A 16,841-nucleotide genomic window follows, 5' to 3' on the forward strand; every position below is an offset into this window, starting at 1 on the left:
CGCTCATTTTGACCACGACGCGCTCTCCCGGCCATCTGAAAAATCACATATATATTCAATAACTTTGTGGTTCAAGGTTCACTCGCGGTGGAAGAGTCAAAATGCGAAACTGATAGATTCTTACATAATCATAAAAGATTTCACATGGCATAAACTTTTCTTCTTAAATTAAGACTGACATCATTCATCAACCATGCTTCCAAAAGAGTTCATCGCGATTACATCAATACCCCAAAAGACTCAACTCTATCTAGCCTAGTACCCTAAGGGTGCAAAAGCTAAACTAGCTTCGAGGAGTTCTACCATCACCGACTTCTAACTCTATCCCTGTGATATAGTGAGCAAATGAGGCAACACTCGACTCGGGGGAAGGGGGTCTCCCTGAGCCAGCAGTGTCCAAGCTGGAGGCAGGCTCCTCTCCTCCCTCGATGTCGACATCCTCATTGGCCTCCATGTCCTGGATCTCCTGGTGATGCATATCCAGGTGCTCGTTAGCCTCGGCAAGCTGCTGCTAGGTGTTAATTAACTGATCCTCGAGAACCTCGATGGTGTTCTCCCTTGTTCCCACTAGTTCCTCAAGCTCTTGGATCTCATTTGACAGTTGCTCCACCTGTAAGTCCTTTTCCACCATCTCAGTGGATAAGTCAACCACAAGCTCCTCTCTGTTATCCAAGGTGATCTTAGTTGCCTCCAACAATGCCATCAGATGGGACATTGCCTCACCACGCATCACTTGCAGACGATACAGGGCATTCATGCACCGCACCGTCAAGTGAGCAGTCTGGCCTGGGTAGATAGCCCAGATGTCCTTGGCATGCTCCACTCGGTCGTTCCACATTGGGTCGTCCTCCTTCTCAGCGGGGAACAAGCCAATGGGGTGAGTGGACAGCTCCAAGGGGTGGAATCCGCAGAAAGTGGTCAATCCGTGAAGAGCAATCGCCTCGATCGTATCCTCAGCCCGGTATCCAAAGGACTCAGAGTCCAGCGAATGCCAGTCGGGCTGCAGGGGATGAGGCTCCAGGGTGATCATCACCCTACAGCGGGGCACTCGGTGCTTCTCGAACTGCTGCACCACGTACTGGGGAGGCGTAGTGTAACCAGCTTCCTGAAGTACCTCCCACAAAATACGGGGAAAACCCTCTCGTGCAAGCCCGTCAGTGTGGGACAGTGCATTCCCTTCGTCCTACAATCCGTGAGAAGTCATTTGTGTATGGTTAAGCATAAGTAAAAAGAAAAAGAATTATAAAAAAAGAAAACGGGACCACAACTCAGCCTCTCTATAACCACGACAGTGGCACTTGGGGTGCTTAGTTTGTCATCATTTTGTATTAAAGTTCTTACCCCGTTATCCATTTGTTTAATTAATGATGCATGCATGCTCGTCCTGAACGACCTCACATCAATCTTAGAGGGAATAGGGAAGAACTCCTATCCCTTATAGTAGCCTGTAGGGCTAACTCAATGAGCCACCTAGCTACCCCTCTATCATCCTAAAGCTTCAAGTCCTAGGTCTATCCTGATCGGCCTACGATCTATCCAACATTTGTTTCTATCAAGTTTTACTTTGGAAAAGGATGGTATTTATAGTTTATTGATTCCTCTGTGGTGGTACAAGCTCCGATACCAGCTGTGGCGGAACTGCCCGAATTATTCCAACTTAAGTGCCTAAGTCCCACCTTAAAGGCTAGACCACACTTAAATGGGAATAACCCGTCAATCTCTCGGATCTAGTCCGATGAGGCCACTGACAGGATCAAGTACCACAGTCTCACTTGATGGTGAGTCACAGAGCAAATACAATAAAGCATAAAACCATACATTAAGGAGTATTAAACTTATTACATCATCATCAGAGTTTTAACAAAAGTAGTCATCATTGTTCGAAGTGCAGCGGAATAAAACTAACGATAATTAAACAAAGAGATGGGGAAGCATGTCCCATCACTCCTCATGCTCCTCCTCAGCCAAGGCGGGGTCCCACTCGACAGTCCAACCCGGTGGCAAGATGGACGACCAAGTCATTCCAACAACCATGTCCTCCAAAGAACCTGTGTGAGGAGTCTACTCCTCTACCTCTAGACATGCAAGGCTGAGTATACTAATACTCAACTAGACTTACCCGGTGTGAGGAGTCTACTCCTCTACCTCTAGACATGCAGCTGTTTGGTTGTGGGGTTTGGTTGCCAAAAGCACTAGCTGAGTTCATAAATCAAGTTTTAGCTTTGTCAAGTTTTAGTGTGACTCTCTTAAGACTAAATATGTATTATCTACTCATTCATGGTAACAAGCAAATTTAGCAATCAACATCTTTTGTCACCTCATCACATTTTCACTTGTTACTCAATGTAGCAGCATGGATCAAGCAGTCTCATTAGCTGCGAGAAGCAGACGATTCGGATCGAGTTTTTATCCTTGCAAGGTAAACCTAAACACACGATGTGGCGAGGCACTCCGTCCCCACACACATCAACCGTCCCCATCGATTCCCTGGCAACAGAAAGGGGCTCACCGCCTTGGCGTACAATGCCTCGCTTACCCCGACTGCCGTCATGTAGTGACCGCACTTGTACCCACCATATCCGGAATGGGAGACCACGTCTCAGGTCGCGTGAGGAGGGCAATCTGCGAGCAGGTTCACTCAGGTACTAGGCTTACCGATTTACCATATTTCTTGGTATGTGTTTAGTACGTTCAAACGCTTGACACACGGTACCACACCTTAATCCTTATTCCAATTTTCGTCTCGTAGACAACGCATCCCCATGGACCGTTGTCCACAGACCCTCATCAGTACGATATATAAATGGATACAACCAATTCCTGACCTCGCGCGAGTGCTAGAAAAATCACTCGACTTCTACCGAGATCCCTAATTAGTAAAGCAGCTACTCGACCTAGCATACTAGTATCCATCACAAAAAGGATTCTTGAGTTCATGCAACTAGGGTTTCAACCAACTCCTACACTTAAGTGCACAATACAAGCCTACAATCATTAAGTGTAGTAAAATAGCATATAAAATAGGTTATGCATAAAACCGGGGCTTGCCTTCCAAAGATGGGGCAGGCAGATCCTCTGGTGTAGGCTCTGGTGCTGGATCCGGGGCTACCTCCTGAGCAACTCCTTGCTCCGGCACGAGGACGTACTCTCCGTCAGCGAGGTTGCAGTCTATCGAATGCAATGAATAGGAATATGTATGTCATGATTATGCAGGATTTACAAACGTTATGCTAAAGGAAGAAAAACTAGGTTAGTTAGTAACTTAGGGTTTCTTGGTCATATGTGGCTTTAGTGGTTTATGCTTATCACTCGAGGTTTGGGTTTTGTAGGATAAGCATAGTGGATTTGTATTTCCCTTATATATTTCAGTGGACAATTTAAAAACGGTTTTGCTAGTTGGGTTAGGGTGACACTAATTTGCACCATTAATTTTGCCCTTCTTTATTTTCTATTTATGAATTCCAGTGTGGGTTTGAACTACAACAGTGGTTTAACTTTTTCCAAAAATTTTGTAAAAATTACAGTGGGCTACTATTGGTCACTATAGTCTGTTCTATGAATTTGAGGTCCAGAATAAAAAGAGTATGCCTTGGACAAAAATAACAAAAGTTGGGCAAAGGGGGTCACTTTGCACTACAACTTTAAACTAGGGGTGGGTTCTGTCCTAAGGGTCATTTTTGTTGGTATCTAACAGTAATCACATGCTTCTGTGCCAAAAATCACAGAAAGTTAATTGGTGGTTATTTAGTTGTGATTTTCTAAAGTTTAATGTCAAAAAGGCACTTTCTACTATCTTGTTATTTGAAAAATGTCAAACAGCAGATGTCATATTTTTCCTATGTGTTTAATAACAAAACATTAATTATCCCAAGGTTTGGGGTGTTTTCACCTTGGGGTTATTTTTCTAGTGTTTTTCTAAGTTTTCCTTGTTTTCTTAAAATAAAAGGTATCACAATTATTTTATACTAAACCAGAGTATAATAAATTTTTCTAGTAAACTATACTGAATAAGTAGACTAACAAAAATGTGGGTGTTCCCTGGTTCTCTATTTAAATTACCTTTCCTATTTTCTTTAACTTTAAGCACAATGTGAAATAAATGGCAAACTCTACCTTAATGGGGTATACAGAGGGGTTTATCATTTTTAAATAGGTTAGTAGGTGATCAAGTACTTCTCTAAAGTTTCTTAACCTCAGTCAAATAGTGTAACTATTTTTCCTTATTTCTTTTAGCTTTTGGCCACTTACTCATTTAATTCAAAATTCTAAAGTTTTCTGTAACACTGGGGGGTTTTATATTTTTCCTAAGTGGTTTACATTATTTAAGATCTGGCAAAATTGGTTTGACTCGATTTGGGTGAACAAAACAGAAGATATGAATTATTCAAGTTCTGTTTGAATTTAAATCAGATTAATAAAAAGGTTTCCTAGAAAAACAGTTTACACCGAGGACCTTGGGTTTAATCCAAATCAACCCACTCAAATCTACCCCTGCGCCACTATTCCCCTGAGTCACTGACGGTTCAAAAATCCCCCCGACCTTTCCTTCTTCTTCCCCGAGGTCCTTCCCCTAATGCAAACAGTACCCGTGGGAAAGAAAAGGGCGGCACGGCTTACCGGCGGCGAGAGAGATTCAGCGAGAGGCGGGGTTGGTTCCGGGAGGTCCTGGCGGTCACAGCGGTGTACGGCTCGACGGCGGAGGTGGCCGGAATCGTCCGGTCCACGTGCGCAAGCGGGTGATCTCGTCGGCGGCGGGTGTTCCGGCTAAACCACGGTGATCTAGTTCAATCAAATGGCACGATGAGCTCCACGGGGTGACGTAGAGGCTATGTGCACAAGGAATCGAAGAATGGAGCAGAGATTTACCCGGTCTACATTCACCGGCGGTCGGGCGAAGTCCGGCGACCGTGGACTAGCTTCTCCGGCGAAGCAAAGTCCGATTCCTTGCTCGAGGAGCTTCACCGAGGCATGCACAGTCTCTTCCAAGGGTCGGGCGTGGCTGGGAAGGGCTCTATTGGCCGGTCTACGGTGGCAGGGGCTCGGGTGGCCGCGGGCACGCCGTGCGCGGGGCAAACGCCGGTGGTTTCGGGCTCCGGTGAGGTCGAGCGTGCGCGGAGGAGTACGGTCGACGCCTGAGGGTGATATATACGCACGGGCGCGAGCAGGAGACGCGGGCGCGGCTTAGCGTGGCGCGGGACACGCGGGTGTGCTCTGGCGTGCGCAGAGCGCGTCGAACACGTGGAGGTGTTCTTCTTCCCATGTTCAAAAGCTTGCTGAGATCGCATACGTGCGAATCTTGGCAAAAATCCGGCGCAGACCTCTTCCTGGCACCTATGGCTATCTCTTGTATGTGAGTTCCAAGGGAAGATAAGCCCTAGGTCAGAAGATATGCGGACGCCAAATCTGGCTTGTCTCCCTGCCCATTGCGCGACAAAAGTGATGCCAAGACATGTCAAATGTCATGGGCTCGGTCTCAACTTTTTCCAGGGGGTGCCTTAGGTGGTATGCCACATTTTTGGTATACAACTTAGGTGGTTTTGGTGCCATCTACAAGGTGAACACGGTGGATCTTTAGATTAGGTGTAGAATTTGACTTAGAGAGAATTAGAGAGCTCTAGCTCTCTTTCTACTTAAGGAATGAATTTGGGGTTTCTTAAGGGGTCTTTTTGCAATGTTTCCTCTCTATATTTGTTGATTAATATGTTACTTAACTTTGGCCAAGGGTTAGTCCATGATTTGCACATTTTCTTAATCTCCCCCCACTTCACCCAAGGTTTTAGGAGATAGGGCTTCAAGAGGGGTCTAGGGTTTACTCCCCTCTTGCCCAAGGTGATAATTGTACAAAAGCTTGGGTAATGCTTTTAGGTCATTAACTTTCTTGGTTAATACATGGTCTCCAAGGTTCTTATGCTCTTCTCCTTAAGTTTCTTCCACATGTGATCACAGTCATTAGTGCATAGATGTGCCATAGCCATGGTAACACTTGGGGTGTTACAATCCGAAGGATAGTTGCCTTGCAAGAAAGATACAATCCTCCAATCTTCGCTATGTACTGGTGAGATTGTTAACATCGCTCGCTCCATGAGCTCGACTGAAGGTGCCCCTGTGCCGCTGATTTATAGTTTCAAAGAATACTTCCGAAGGGAGTGGGAGCGCCTGTGCTGCTGATTTAGCTTTCTGGAGGTCATCAATACAACATATAGCACCTTCTCCAGCTCTATGTAATTTCTTTTTGATGGACTAAGTACTTCAGAGACGAAGTATACTGGCACTTTCTTCATCGCTTGGCCATCTTGTTTTTCATGTAGCAACGCTGCACTGACTACAACATGAGAAGCAGCTACATACAGTAGCAATGGGGCTCCTGACGAAGGTGGAGTGAACGTTGTCAATTCTATTAGATATTGCTTCAGCTCTTCAAAAGCCTTTTGTTGAGTTGGTCCCCATTGAAAGACTTTGGCTGATTTTAGCACTTTGAAGAATGGAAAGTTCCTTTCTGGTGGTCTTGAGATGAATCTGTTGAGGGATTCCAGTCTTCCTGTTAATCTTTAAGCACCTTTTCTTGTGCTTGGTGGCTCCATCCGAAGTATAGCTTCCATTTTGTTTGGATTTGCTTCAATTCCTTTTGTTGACACAAGACACCCAAGAAATTTCTCTGGGTTGAGCTTGAGGCTGGCCTTCCTAAAATTGGCTAATGTTTCTTGTAAATCGGCAATGTGGTTTTCTTGCTTTGTGCTTTTTACTATGATGTCATCGACATATGTCAGAATATTCCTACCAATCTGAGAGCTAAGGACTTTGGAAGTCATTCTGTTGAAGCTTCATCCAGCATTCTTGAGCCCCTCGGGCATCCGAAGATAGCAGTAGGTCCCACTACGGGTTATGAAGCTTGCCTTAGGCTCATCTTCCTTCTTCATGCAGATTTGATGATAGCCTGAATAGCAATCCAATAGACTCATGAGCTCCAAAGTGGCTGCTGCATCCACAAGGGAGTCTATTTTTGGCAAGGGGAACTCATCCTTTGGACACGCTTTGTTGAGATCCGTAAAATCAATGCACATTCTTCACTTCCCATTAGCCTTTTTCACCATCACCGTATTGGCTAGCCACTCTAGATATGTCACCTCTCTGATTACTCCGGCACTCAGAAGTTTCTTGACTTCGTTTCTTGCACCTTCGACTTTGTCATCGGATATCTTCCGAAGCTTCTGCTTCCTTGGCCTGATAGTCAGATCTACATTGAGTGAGTGTTCAATGACATCTCTGTTGACACCACAAAGAACATTGGCTGACCAAGCAAAGACATCCTTGTTGTTGAACAGGAACTTCAACAAAGTTTTCTCTTGTTCACCAGACAATTGGGACCCCAGCAACACCTTCTGCTCAGCTATGTCTTCACACAGAAGCATGAGCTTTGGTTGATCTGCTGAGGCAGCCTTATCTTTTTTATGTTTATACTGTTGATGAGCTTCGACTTCATCTATTTTATGGATGGCCTTTGAATCTATCCAGTTCCCTTCGGCCCTTTTAGCAGCCTCTTGACTTCTATGCACAGCGATGGGGACCCTGGTTAGATGGTATCTTCTTGCATAGATATGATGGATTATGTATTGCTTCAAAGGCATTTAATGTCTCTCGACCAATGATTGCATTGTAGGGATAATCCATATCAACACTGTCAAAAACAACTTGTTCTGTTCTTGTGTTGTGAACATAACTGAAGGTGATTGGCATTGTTATCTTCCCGAGTGCCACTATCTGCCTTCCTCCGAAGCCACACAAGGGGTGTGTTGCATCATGTATCTTGTCATCCTGCTCCTGCATCTGCCTGAAACCTTTTGCAAAGATGATATATGTTGCACTGCCTGTGTCTACAAGGACGTTGTGAACCAGAAACCCATTGATGACACAAGATATAACCATTGCATCATTGTGGGGATAATCCTTGAGCTGAAGGTCATCTAGGGAGAAGGTGATTGGTATATGAGACCAGTTGGACTTAATGAAGGGTCCCTCCACTCCAACATGTTGTACCCTTCTCTGTGCTTTCTTCTTTTGCTTCTTATTGGCTGGTTCAGAACTTGAGACGCATGTGATTGGGAGCACCAACTTCGTAGCCGAATGTGCCACAACTTGGTTGCCTTGCGAAGCCATTGTCGCGGTCGTGGAAGTGAGTTCATCGGAGGAACTGGAGAAATATTTGAGCAAATTCAACCAAACAAATTTTATTCGGTTTTGTATGAATTGAACTTTAGAGGAAAAATAGGAAAACCCCTAGTCCAGTACTGTTTCTAGAATTAATATTTAATTTAGATCTTAAGTATTTAAGAGAAGATAATGGTAAAAATAATAAGACCTATGCACTATGGTTAAGAAAATTTTCGTAGCTACTTGACCATGGATAAACCACTGCAAAAATACTAGCCACCTCAGAACACTAAGGTGAGTGGGATAAACAAATGACTCTAGGTTTTTTGCAAATATCATTAGAAAATAAAATGAAAAGAAACAGTTGGAAGCATTGGACAACCTTGTTTTTTCCCTGAACACCTAAGTCATACACTTTGGGAGAAAAAAAATATAAAAATGATATAATTGCACAGAAGATCATGCCCCACCCCTACCCCATGAGAAAGTATATAAAACTTTGAGAAATCAACAGCCCATCCCCTATGAGTAAAAATGACCAACATTGGGAATGACACTACTACAAAACATGTTATATGAGACAGTTAATTTTTAGTTCTTAAGACGCTTATGAAGTGTCCAAATTTGATGGAGTCGTAAAAGATGTCCCACATTTAAGATGGTTATAAACCGTCTTAAAAGATATTATATAAGAGAATTTTTAATTTATAACCGTCTGAAAACGGTATTTGTTTAAGTCATTTTGTCCGATAAACCGTCTTGAATTAGGTTTTTGTTTAAGACACTGCTTCTAAAGAACCGTAGAGAATACAAACATTATAAGTCATAAAGTATTTATGTAACTGTCTCCAATATCCTACAATAATAGACGATTACAATAGGAAAACCATCTTATTTAGGTGACTAATAATGGACGTTTTAGAAACTGTCTTATTTTGGAGACTGATATTAGACATTTTGGTGACCGTCTTATTAAGATTTAAACGAAATGACTTAAATGGCAGTACATTCTTCAATTTATAATCATTTTTCAGATATCACGTTATAATAATTTGAAAGAGAAATATACATACACATATATTGAACAACATTATAATTAATATAATATAAATAAGTACCATTCAATATATCATAAATAAGCATTGTCAAACAACGCATACATAAGTGTACTCTAAATCTAAACTAAAATACAACTGTCAATGTTCCTGATGATGAGGATCAGAGGCAGGCACTCCCTGGACTTGTGAGGTCCAGAAGATGGCTTGGGAGCCTACAGAAAAAATGACCAACCTGAAGCATCAGACAACCTGAAGCTCTCCTCTATGTGCAAGGTAAAAAAAGAACAGCTTCGACCAACGGTGAATCAAGGAGAGAGAGAAAAAAAAGGCCGAGCCCACAACTTGAAAACAAAAGACCCTTTTCATACATGTCTATCTCTATTACTTATATATGAGCAGTGCCATCGTCAGCACCTCCTGTATGTATACCTAGGACGACATCAGCTGGCGAGGGCGCGGGGACGCACGGGTGTCTTGGATGGTTCACCATAAAAACACATTAGAACGACTCTGTTATCCAACCGCCCAGAAGAGCTCCTTCCTCAATGCAAAGCGTAAGAAGATCAGTCAGAGTTTTACCTTATTGGCAAGGATCCCAGTACCACACCGCTAGAGTTGAGAGCGGCAGTAGCACTTTCTGCCTGGAAAAAAATTGAGGCCCAGTCTTAAAACAGCTCGCAGAATAATAAGGCATTTGAACGGCAGACCAAACAACTTGGAGGCACCAACCAACCAAATTCTATTCACTCCAGCCACTAACAGCTCTTCTTACGGAAGTATTATATAATATAACAGGTAAAGCTTTATTTGAGAGAACAAATATCCCTAGCGTTCTAGTATTTGGAGGTGATGTGTGTCCTCACCCATCAAACGATGCTAAAAGCCAGGCAACTTTTGCGCAAAAAAATACTTCCCTAAAAAAAGAAGCTGCACAAATTTGAAGGCGAAGGTATGCTTAGATGACCATCACGAATTCCACAAAAGCGATGCGGGTAGAATGATGGTAGTCGCCAAGAAACCTCAGTCGAAATACCTGTTAGCAGCCATTGCCATGAGCCAACGATATACTGTGCTGGTTGAATTGCCATTTCTGCAAACTTTTAGCTGTACAGAAGGGAGATTGTGTTTGGAGTAAAGAACGACCAACCTCACCACATATGGACTCAAAGAATAACTTTAGATCTGCTTGAGCGACCTGCGTGTATTAAAATAGAACCATGACATAATGAATACCTAATGGTAGTAGCATGAGTGCAGGTACCAAACCTTCTTGTCAATGTTTGTGCAGTAGATTGTCCTTGCACACATTTCACGTTCATCGTCAGGCTGGAGAGCACAGAAAATCGACCAACTTTCTTAGAGACCATATCAGATAGAGCATGAACATTGAGCCATGAACTTAAGACAAGCATGTTGGTTCCAGAAGGTTTGCATACCCTGGGTAGGAATGTTTCGTTGACTGGTGCAATGGCAGTTTTTGATGGTAGAACATTGACAGGATAATATCCAAGCACGTTTCCTGACAGATTCAGAGCAGCCCTTGCACCCTCTGGGACATCGATGTTTTTCACCCGATAAACTGTAGATCCATTACACATAGTAAGCAAACTGAAACATGGTTGGATATGGATATATTACCATCATCAGTGAACTCTATGAAAGCAAACCTAAGGACTGAATTTGGGTCCCCACACATGCGACAGTCCACAACCTTTAGAGAGCATATCCAAGATTATGCACAGTTGGATCAAAATCAAATGGGGAACTAAATACATGTAAGAGGCTTTACAACTGTCCCATAAATTTGTACATGTCCGCAATTTATAAATAGTGTTGCGAGGTTTTCTTCAGTAACCTGAACAATAGAAGAGAAATTAGCACCAGAACTACATATGATTAAAAGTGTGCCCGTACAAGAAAGATTAAAAGTGTGCCAACAAACCTGGATTATTTTGTCAGCAGCCTTGTAAGCTACATCGACTGGACAAAGTAATATATCAAATACCTTATGGGTGAGAGGGAGGACGATGGAGTAGTAATATTTTGTCAACAGCCTTGTAACCACATCCACATAAAGAGAAAATAACAACAAAAAATACCTCTACATGCCTAGTGCTTGAGCACAAAGAATTGAAGCTTTGTGCCCCTCGAACTTGTGAATTGGAGAACCAGCTCCTCCTAAACCCATATTCTACTGACCCTACATTCAGACAGAATTATACACAGCTCGACAGACCTATTTAGGCACTAACACCACCAAGCAACAAATGGGCGAAGTTAAAAAAATAGTACACAATATATTGATCGAGCTAAAATATACTCAGAAAATTTACTGACAGAGCAAACATAAGTAAGAAATGACTTATGTTTAGAGAGTTATCATCACTCATAACCCAATAACCACAACCATCAGTACTGTTTTTTGCACAGTACTATCACATCTATGCTAAGAATAACAAAAGAGCCATATCGTACGTGCAATTTACTATGCAACGAGAGGACACCGCAGAATTTTGGCAAGCATGCAAGCACTTGCCATACCAAGCCTAGGTAAATGATGCATCAAAGCGAAAGTGGAATTTCCTAATGTCTAATCAATCAAGCCCCTCACAAAGTTTGTTCGACAGGGAAATGGATGGATGACATTAACACCAAAATATAAAGATATATTGAACACTACACGATCCATGTTATCAATAACGATCTCTTTGATTTAAGTCATCATATTAGTTTCATTCTTCTCTCCACCCAATTCATGGTCGAAAAAATCAAATCTAAAAAAGGGAGATGGACAACCAATACTAATTTATGGGCATGAAACTTCTCTCCTGCTACACTAAAAATAACATCTACACTGAGTATCTAAAAGCGTTCCAAAATGATAACCTATGTCAGGCTCGGGAACCTCTATTGAATGTGGCCTAGAATAATCCATATTTTATACTACAACACCCACAATACGGTTTATCTTCAAGCAATCATCTTTAAGAAAATCTAATTGTTCAAGAGCAGTACACCGAAATAACCTTTTGTAGCCCCTAAAAATTAGAATCAGGACAATCAAATATGGGCACTTTTCAGAAAACAAACATGGTCGGATGCAGGGAGTAAAAGTAAAATCAAAGAGGCAAGCGCATTATACATTTAAAAAAACTAAACAATCAGGAACAGATATGCGTCTACTATTTATGAATTACCTGGGCATATATGAGCGCCAGAAAGGGACCATATATACTTGCATAACTTCACCTTTTGTGAGGGGTTGATGGACAACTGGTTTTTTATTTCCTGAATACCTATTTCTTCTAGGCCCTAGTGCATGGCCAGGTACCAAATTTAGGTTGAAGGTAGTTCTTGATGTCATGCTCCACGGTGCCCTTATTAGCGGTGCTGTAGATTGCATGGTTGCTGAGGTTGGCGGTGAATTCTGAGAGCGTGAATTCAGCTGACGAGTTGCAGAGTTGCAACTTTGGAGGTAGGAGAAGAGGCCAAAGCCGTAGTGGAGGCATACCTTGTCCAGGTGTAGGTACTCATCGGCGCGGAGGCGGTCCACGTCTGAGGCAATTGATATTTTTAATTGAGATGTTTCATATACAGAAATGTCTAATATACTAACCAGAATCTAAGACAATTCTTGCAATTTTAATGACTCAAAAGGTATATTTATTTGAGACGGATTCCAATAACAATCTGTCTTAAATCCATATAAGACAGTTCTTACGATGTAACTGTCTCAAAACACTTCTTTATTAAAGACGGATCTCCAACAAACCGTCTTACCTTACTCATCACCATATGATAAAAGTCGCTTCTATAAAATGCACCGATATCCATCTTAAAATGTGTGTCTTAAATAAGCATATCTGTAGTAGTGTGATTTCTCTTGCGCAAAGAAGAAACTAGAAAAATTGAGAAATCTATTGTTTGACATTTTTCAAAAGGAGTATTAGTGGTAAGCACCTCCAAACCCCCAAACTTTAGAAAATCGCCATTAAATAACCACTAGGTTTCCTGGAGTAAAACTTGGCATAGAGGCATAATATTGCACATAAACAGCAGCTGAAATGAGCCTTAGGGAAGAAGCCACTTCTACACAAGGGTTGTAGTTCAAAGTGCCCTCTCTGCCCCAGACCTTGTCATTTTTGTACAAGTTAAACCGCTTCTGCTCTACGTCCCAAATTTTTAGAGAAACATAATTGGGATAGTAAGAAGCCACTATAATTTTCGTAGAATTTTTGGGAACATCTAGAGCAGACGCATAGTTCAACCCGCCCTTAAAACCTTTTAAATTGAGGGAAGCAAGGATTAAGTTAAGTAGCCCACGGTTAAGGAAAAGAGATCCACACCCATCTAAAGACCTCAACCTTCATTCCAAACTCAACCTAGTTAAGAACCTTCCCGAGCTAACCAAGAAAGGAGCTTTACAAACCAACTATCTAAAAAGAGGCTTTAATTCCTAGCATGCACAAAGGGTTTATATATTGCGTACATTCTTATACATTGGCATTCATTAGATTGCAATCTCGCGGACAGAGAGTACGTGCTGATCCAAGAGCAAGAGGCTCAACAAGAAGCCCGGGAACCAGCTCTAGAGCCCATCGCCGAGGAACCTTCCGTCGCACCCACATTTGAAGGCAAGCCTGGTTTTATGCATAACTGTTATATATATGTTATTTTACTGCACTTATTGTTTTTAGGTTTGTATCGTGCACTTAAGTTTAGGAATTGCTTGAAACCCTAGTTGCATGAACTCAGGATTCCGTTTTAGATGGATACTAGAAGGCTAGGTCGAGTAGCTGCTATTTACTAATTCAGGATCTTGGTAGAAGTTGAGTGATTTTTCCAGCGCTCGCGCAAGATCAGGAATTAGTTGTATCTTCTTGGTAGCAGAATTATTTTGTCGGTGGACATGGATCCATGGGGATGCCCTGTCTACGAGACGGAAATTGGAATAAGGATTAATGTGTGGTACCGTGTGTCAAGCGTTTGAATGTACTAAACACATGTCGGGAAATATGGTAACCGGTAAGCTTATACCTGAGTGAAGCTGGGCGCGGACTTTCCCCTCACTTGTCCTGAGACATGGTCTCCCATGCTAGCTATGGTGGGTGCAAGTGCAGCCACTGCACAGCGGCAGCCAGGGTTAGTGGGGCATTGCATGCCAAGGCGGTGAGCCCTGACCGCGAACGGGGGATCGATGGGGACGGTTGATGTGTGTGGGGACGGAGTGCCCCTACATGTCGTGTGTTTAAGTTTACCTTTCAAGGTTAAAACTCGATTCGAATTGTCTGCTTCTCACATCTAATGAGACTGCTTGATACGTGATACTATATCGAGTAAGAAGTCAAATGAGGTTTATTATGATAATATATTGTTTGCACTAAATGTTTGTTACCATGTATGCAAAGGAGAAAACCTAGTTCTCCAGAGAAATATAGATCTTAAAAAGCTAAAACTTGTTTTAGACTCAACTAGTGCTTGTGGCAAACCAAAACCCTTCAGCCAAACATCATCATGGTCTAGAGGTAGAGGAGTAGACTCCTCACACTGGGTAAGTCTAGCTGAGTATTAGTATACTCAGCCTTGCTTGTGGCATCATTTTTACAGGTTCACTGCAAGACATGGTTGATGGTGTGACTTGACCAACCAACCGGGTTGGACGGTCGAGTGGTGGGATGCCGCCTCGGCAAAAGAGGATCAGGAGAAGTAGTGGGCCAAACCGTGCCATATTCCTCGTTATCGACGTTAATTATCTTCTGCTGCAACATTAAGAGCAATGCTATCTTTATCAAATCTCCGATTTATGTAATAACTCAAGTACTTTATTTTATGGTTTCATCTTTATTGCATTTTCTCTGAGACTCACCATCGCGTGAGCTAATGGTACTCGCGATCATGCCACGTACTTGATGGCGTTACCATGTCGTGGTAGGTCGTGGTGGACATCTAATTACTGCCCCGAGACCTTACCCCATCGAGCGCCACGGTAGATGAACTCCGGTGACTCATCTCCTCACCACCGTGAGCTCATCTTTGCCCAAATTTGTAGCACCCATGGCCGATATCTATATATTGAGCACTCCCCTCTACTCCACCTCTATGTTACACGCCCATCCCATCCTCAGCTATCCCGTCTCGTGCACCATAGCCCCCAGTCACCGGAATTCCCCAAAGCTGGTCACCATCTCCGCCGTGAGGTGCTTCACCGTGGCCAAAGCTCCTCAGGTGAGCTCACCGCCCTCTGACTCATGTCTAAGTATCTCTAGTGTCCCTGATAGCTTGTAAACCCATTCGATTGAATGCTACCATAGTATATTGATGAGAACACTACCTCGCTGTCCTTATGCGCCGCCATGGCCTTCCTTAGAGTGGTCGGCTAATTATATGTTCTTTCCGGTCCTGTCGTTGGTTGTTACAATAGTCTTATGAGCCACTGAGGCTTGCCATGCTCGGTAATTGAACGCTACCGCACTGGGTTGACGGGAACGGCTTCGCCAATCCTCGGTGTTTCTTCGTAGTCATGGGCAGAGGGAATCCGAGCCCGATTAGTTCAATGAATGTATGGATTAGAGTCACCTTGGCTCAGGGATGATGACTAGGTGCTTGAGTTCGATGGTCGTCGCCGTTTGTAGCGTGTCCCGGTGAGGAGTGGTCAGCGAGAGAGCGCTATCGTCGGGGACATGGAGTTGTAAAGACCAGATGAGGGGAGGGTGTATGTGCATTTGTCAGTGAGAAATATGAATAGTGCCCAAGGATACTTTACTGGATGTTCAAAACACTAGGGCCTTTGTGCAAAGTCATGCGCGGGCACGGACGCGCGCGGTTTCTATGTAGGTTTGGGGCGACTGGGCCGAATTCAGCATGGTACTATTCATAGTTTTATTTTTTTCTTTTTACTACTAGCTTGGGAAATCTGTAGAAAATAGTAAAAAATGGTAAAAACATGAGACCAACTTTGTTAGGCTCCTAAAATCAATTAATATTTATTAAAAATACTTCTAATATTTTTATTTCAAATTCTGAATTATGTAGCATTTAAAAGTACTTGAGTAAAGCCTTTTGGAATTTTAGAAATAGTTTAGTAATCACAAAAATCATAAAACTTTTTGGGTAGACTTAAAATGTTGGTTATAGACTTTGAGTAATTTTTGAATTTGTTTGGACACTGTTTGACCAGAAAACCATTAAATAGCTCCATTGATTAATCATTTTAATACTAACTAGGTTAATCCTAGAAGAGTATTTAACTAGAAAGTCTTAGTGGTTGATTAGCACCATGAAGGTGGCGATTCCGGGCGGCGAGGTCGTCTTGGAGGAGAGAGAGAGAGAGAAAGAACGTGCATCGGGGGGGTAGAGGAGATGAGCAGGGAGGAAGTTTTTGGGGTGGGGGCTGACAGGTGGGCCCCACCAGGGGCGGCGGTAACTGCCCACGGGCGCAGCGTGCGGGGGACGCGGGTGGAGGGGCGTTGGGGCGGCTGGGCCGCGCCACGAGGCCAGCCCAGGATGGGGGGTGGGCCGCGTGAGGAAAAAGGAGAGGGGGTGGGGGGGAAAGCCGCGCCTCGACCGTGCGCCTGGCTGGGCCACAAGGAGAGGGGGAGGGAAGAGAACGGAAAAAGGTTTTTCCCTATTTAATCT

General features: G+C 43.1%; 1 protein-coding gene across 1 annotated transcript in view; it reads right to left on the minus strand.

Annotated features, from left to right (window-relative positions):
• LOC109941392 (polyadenylate-binding protein-interacting protein 11) overlaps positions 1–12,715 on the minus strand; it is a 197,453-nt gene extending 184,738 nt beyond the window's left edge. The window contains exons 1-10 of the mRNA XM_020542254.1: positions 12,538–12,715; positions 11,376–11,406; positions 11,149–11,260; positions 11,017–11,061; positions 10,845–10,917; positions 10,643–10,755; positions 10,473–10,532; positions 10,354–10,401; positions 10,171–10,239; positions 9,786–9,847 (exon numbers count right to left, since the gene is read on the minus strand). Of these exons, the coding sequence (XP_020397843.1) occupies positions 9,786–9,847; positions 10,171–10,239; positions 10,354–10,401; positions 10,473–10,532; positions 10,643–10,755; positions 10,845–10,917; positions 11,017–11,061; positions 11,149–11,260; positions 11,376–11,406; positions 12,538–12,715 (791 nt within the window). The remainder of the gene's footprint in view (positions 1–9,785; positions 9,848–10,170; positions 10,240–10,353; positions 10,402–10,472; positions 10,533–10,642; positions 10,756–10,844; positions 10,918–11,016; positions 11,062–11,148; positions 11,261–11,375; positions 11,407–12,537) is intronic.
• Between the last annotated feature and the right edge of the window lie 4,126 nt (positions 12,716–16,841).

The sequence above is a fragment of the Zea mays genome, chromosome 1, assembly GCF_902167145.1.
Source record: "Zea mays cultivar B73 chromosome 1, Zm-B73-REFERENCE-NAM-5.0, whole genome shotgun sequence".
In the NCBI taxonomy this organism is placed as follows: Eukaryota; Viridiplantae; Streptophyta; class Magnoliopsida; order Poales; family Poaceae; genus Zea; species Zea mays.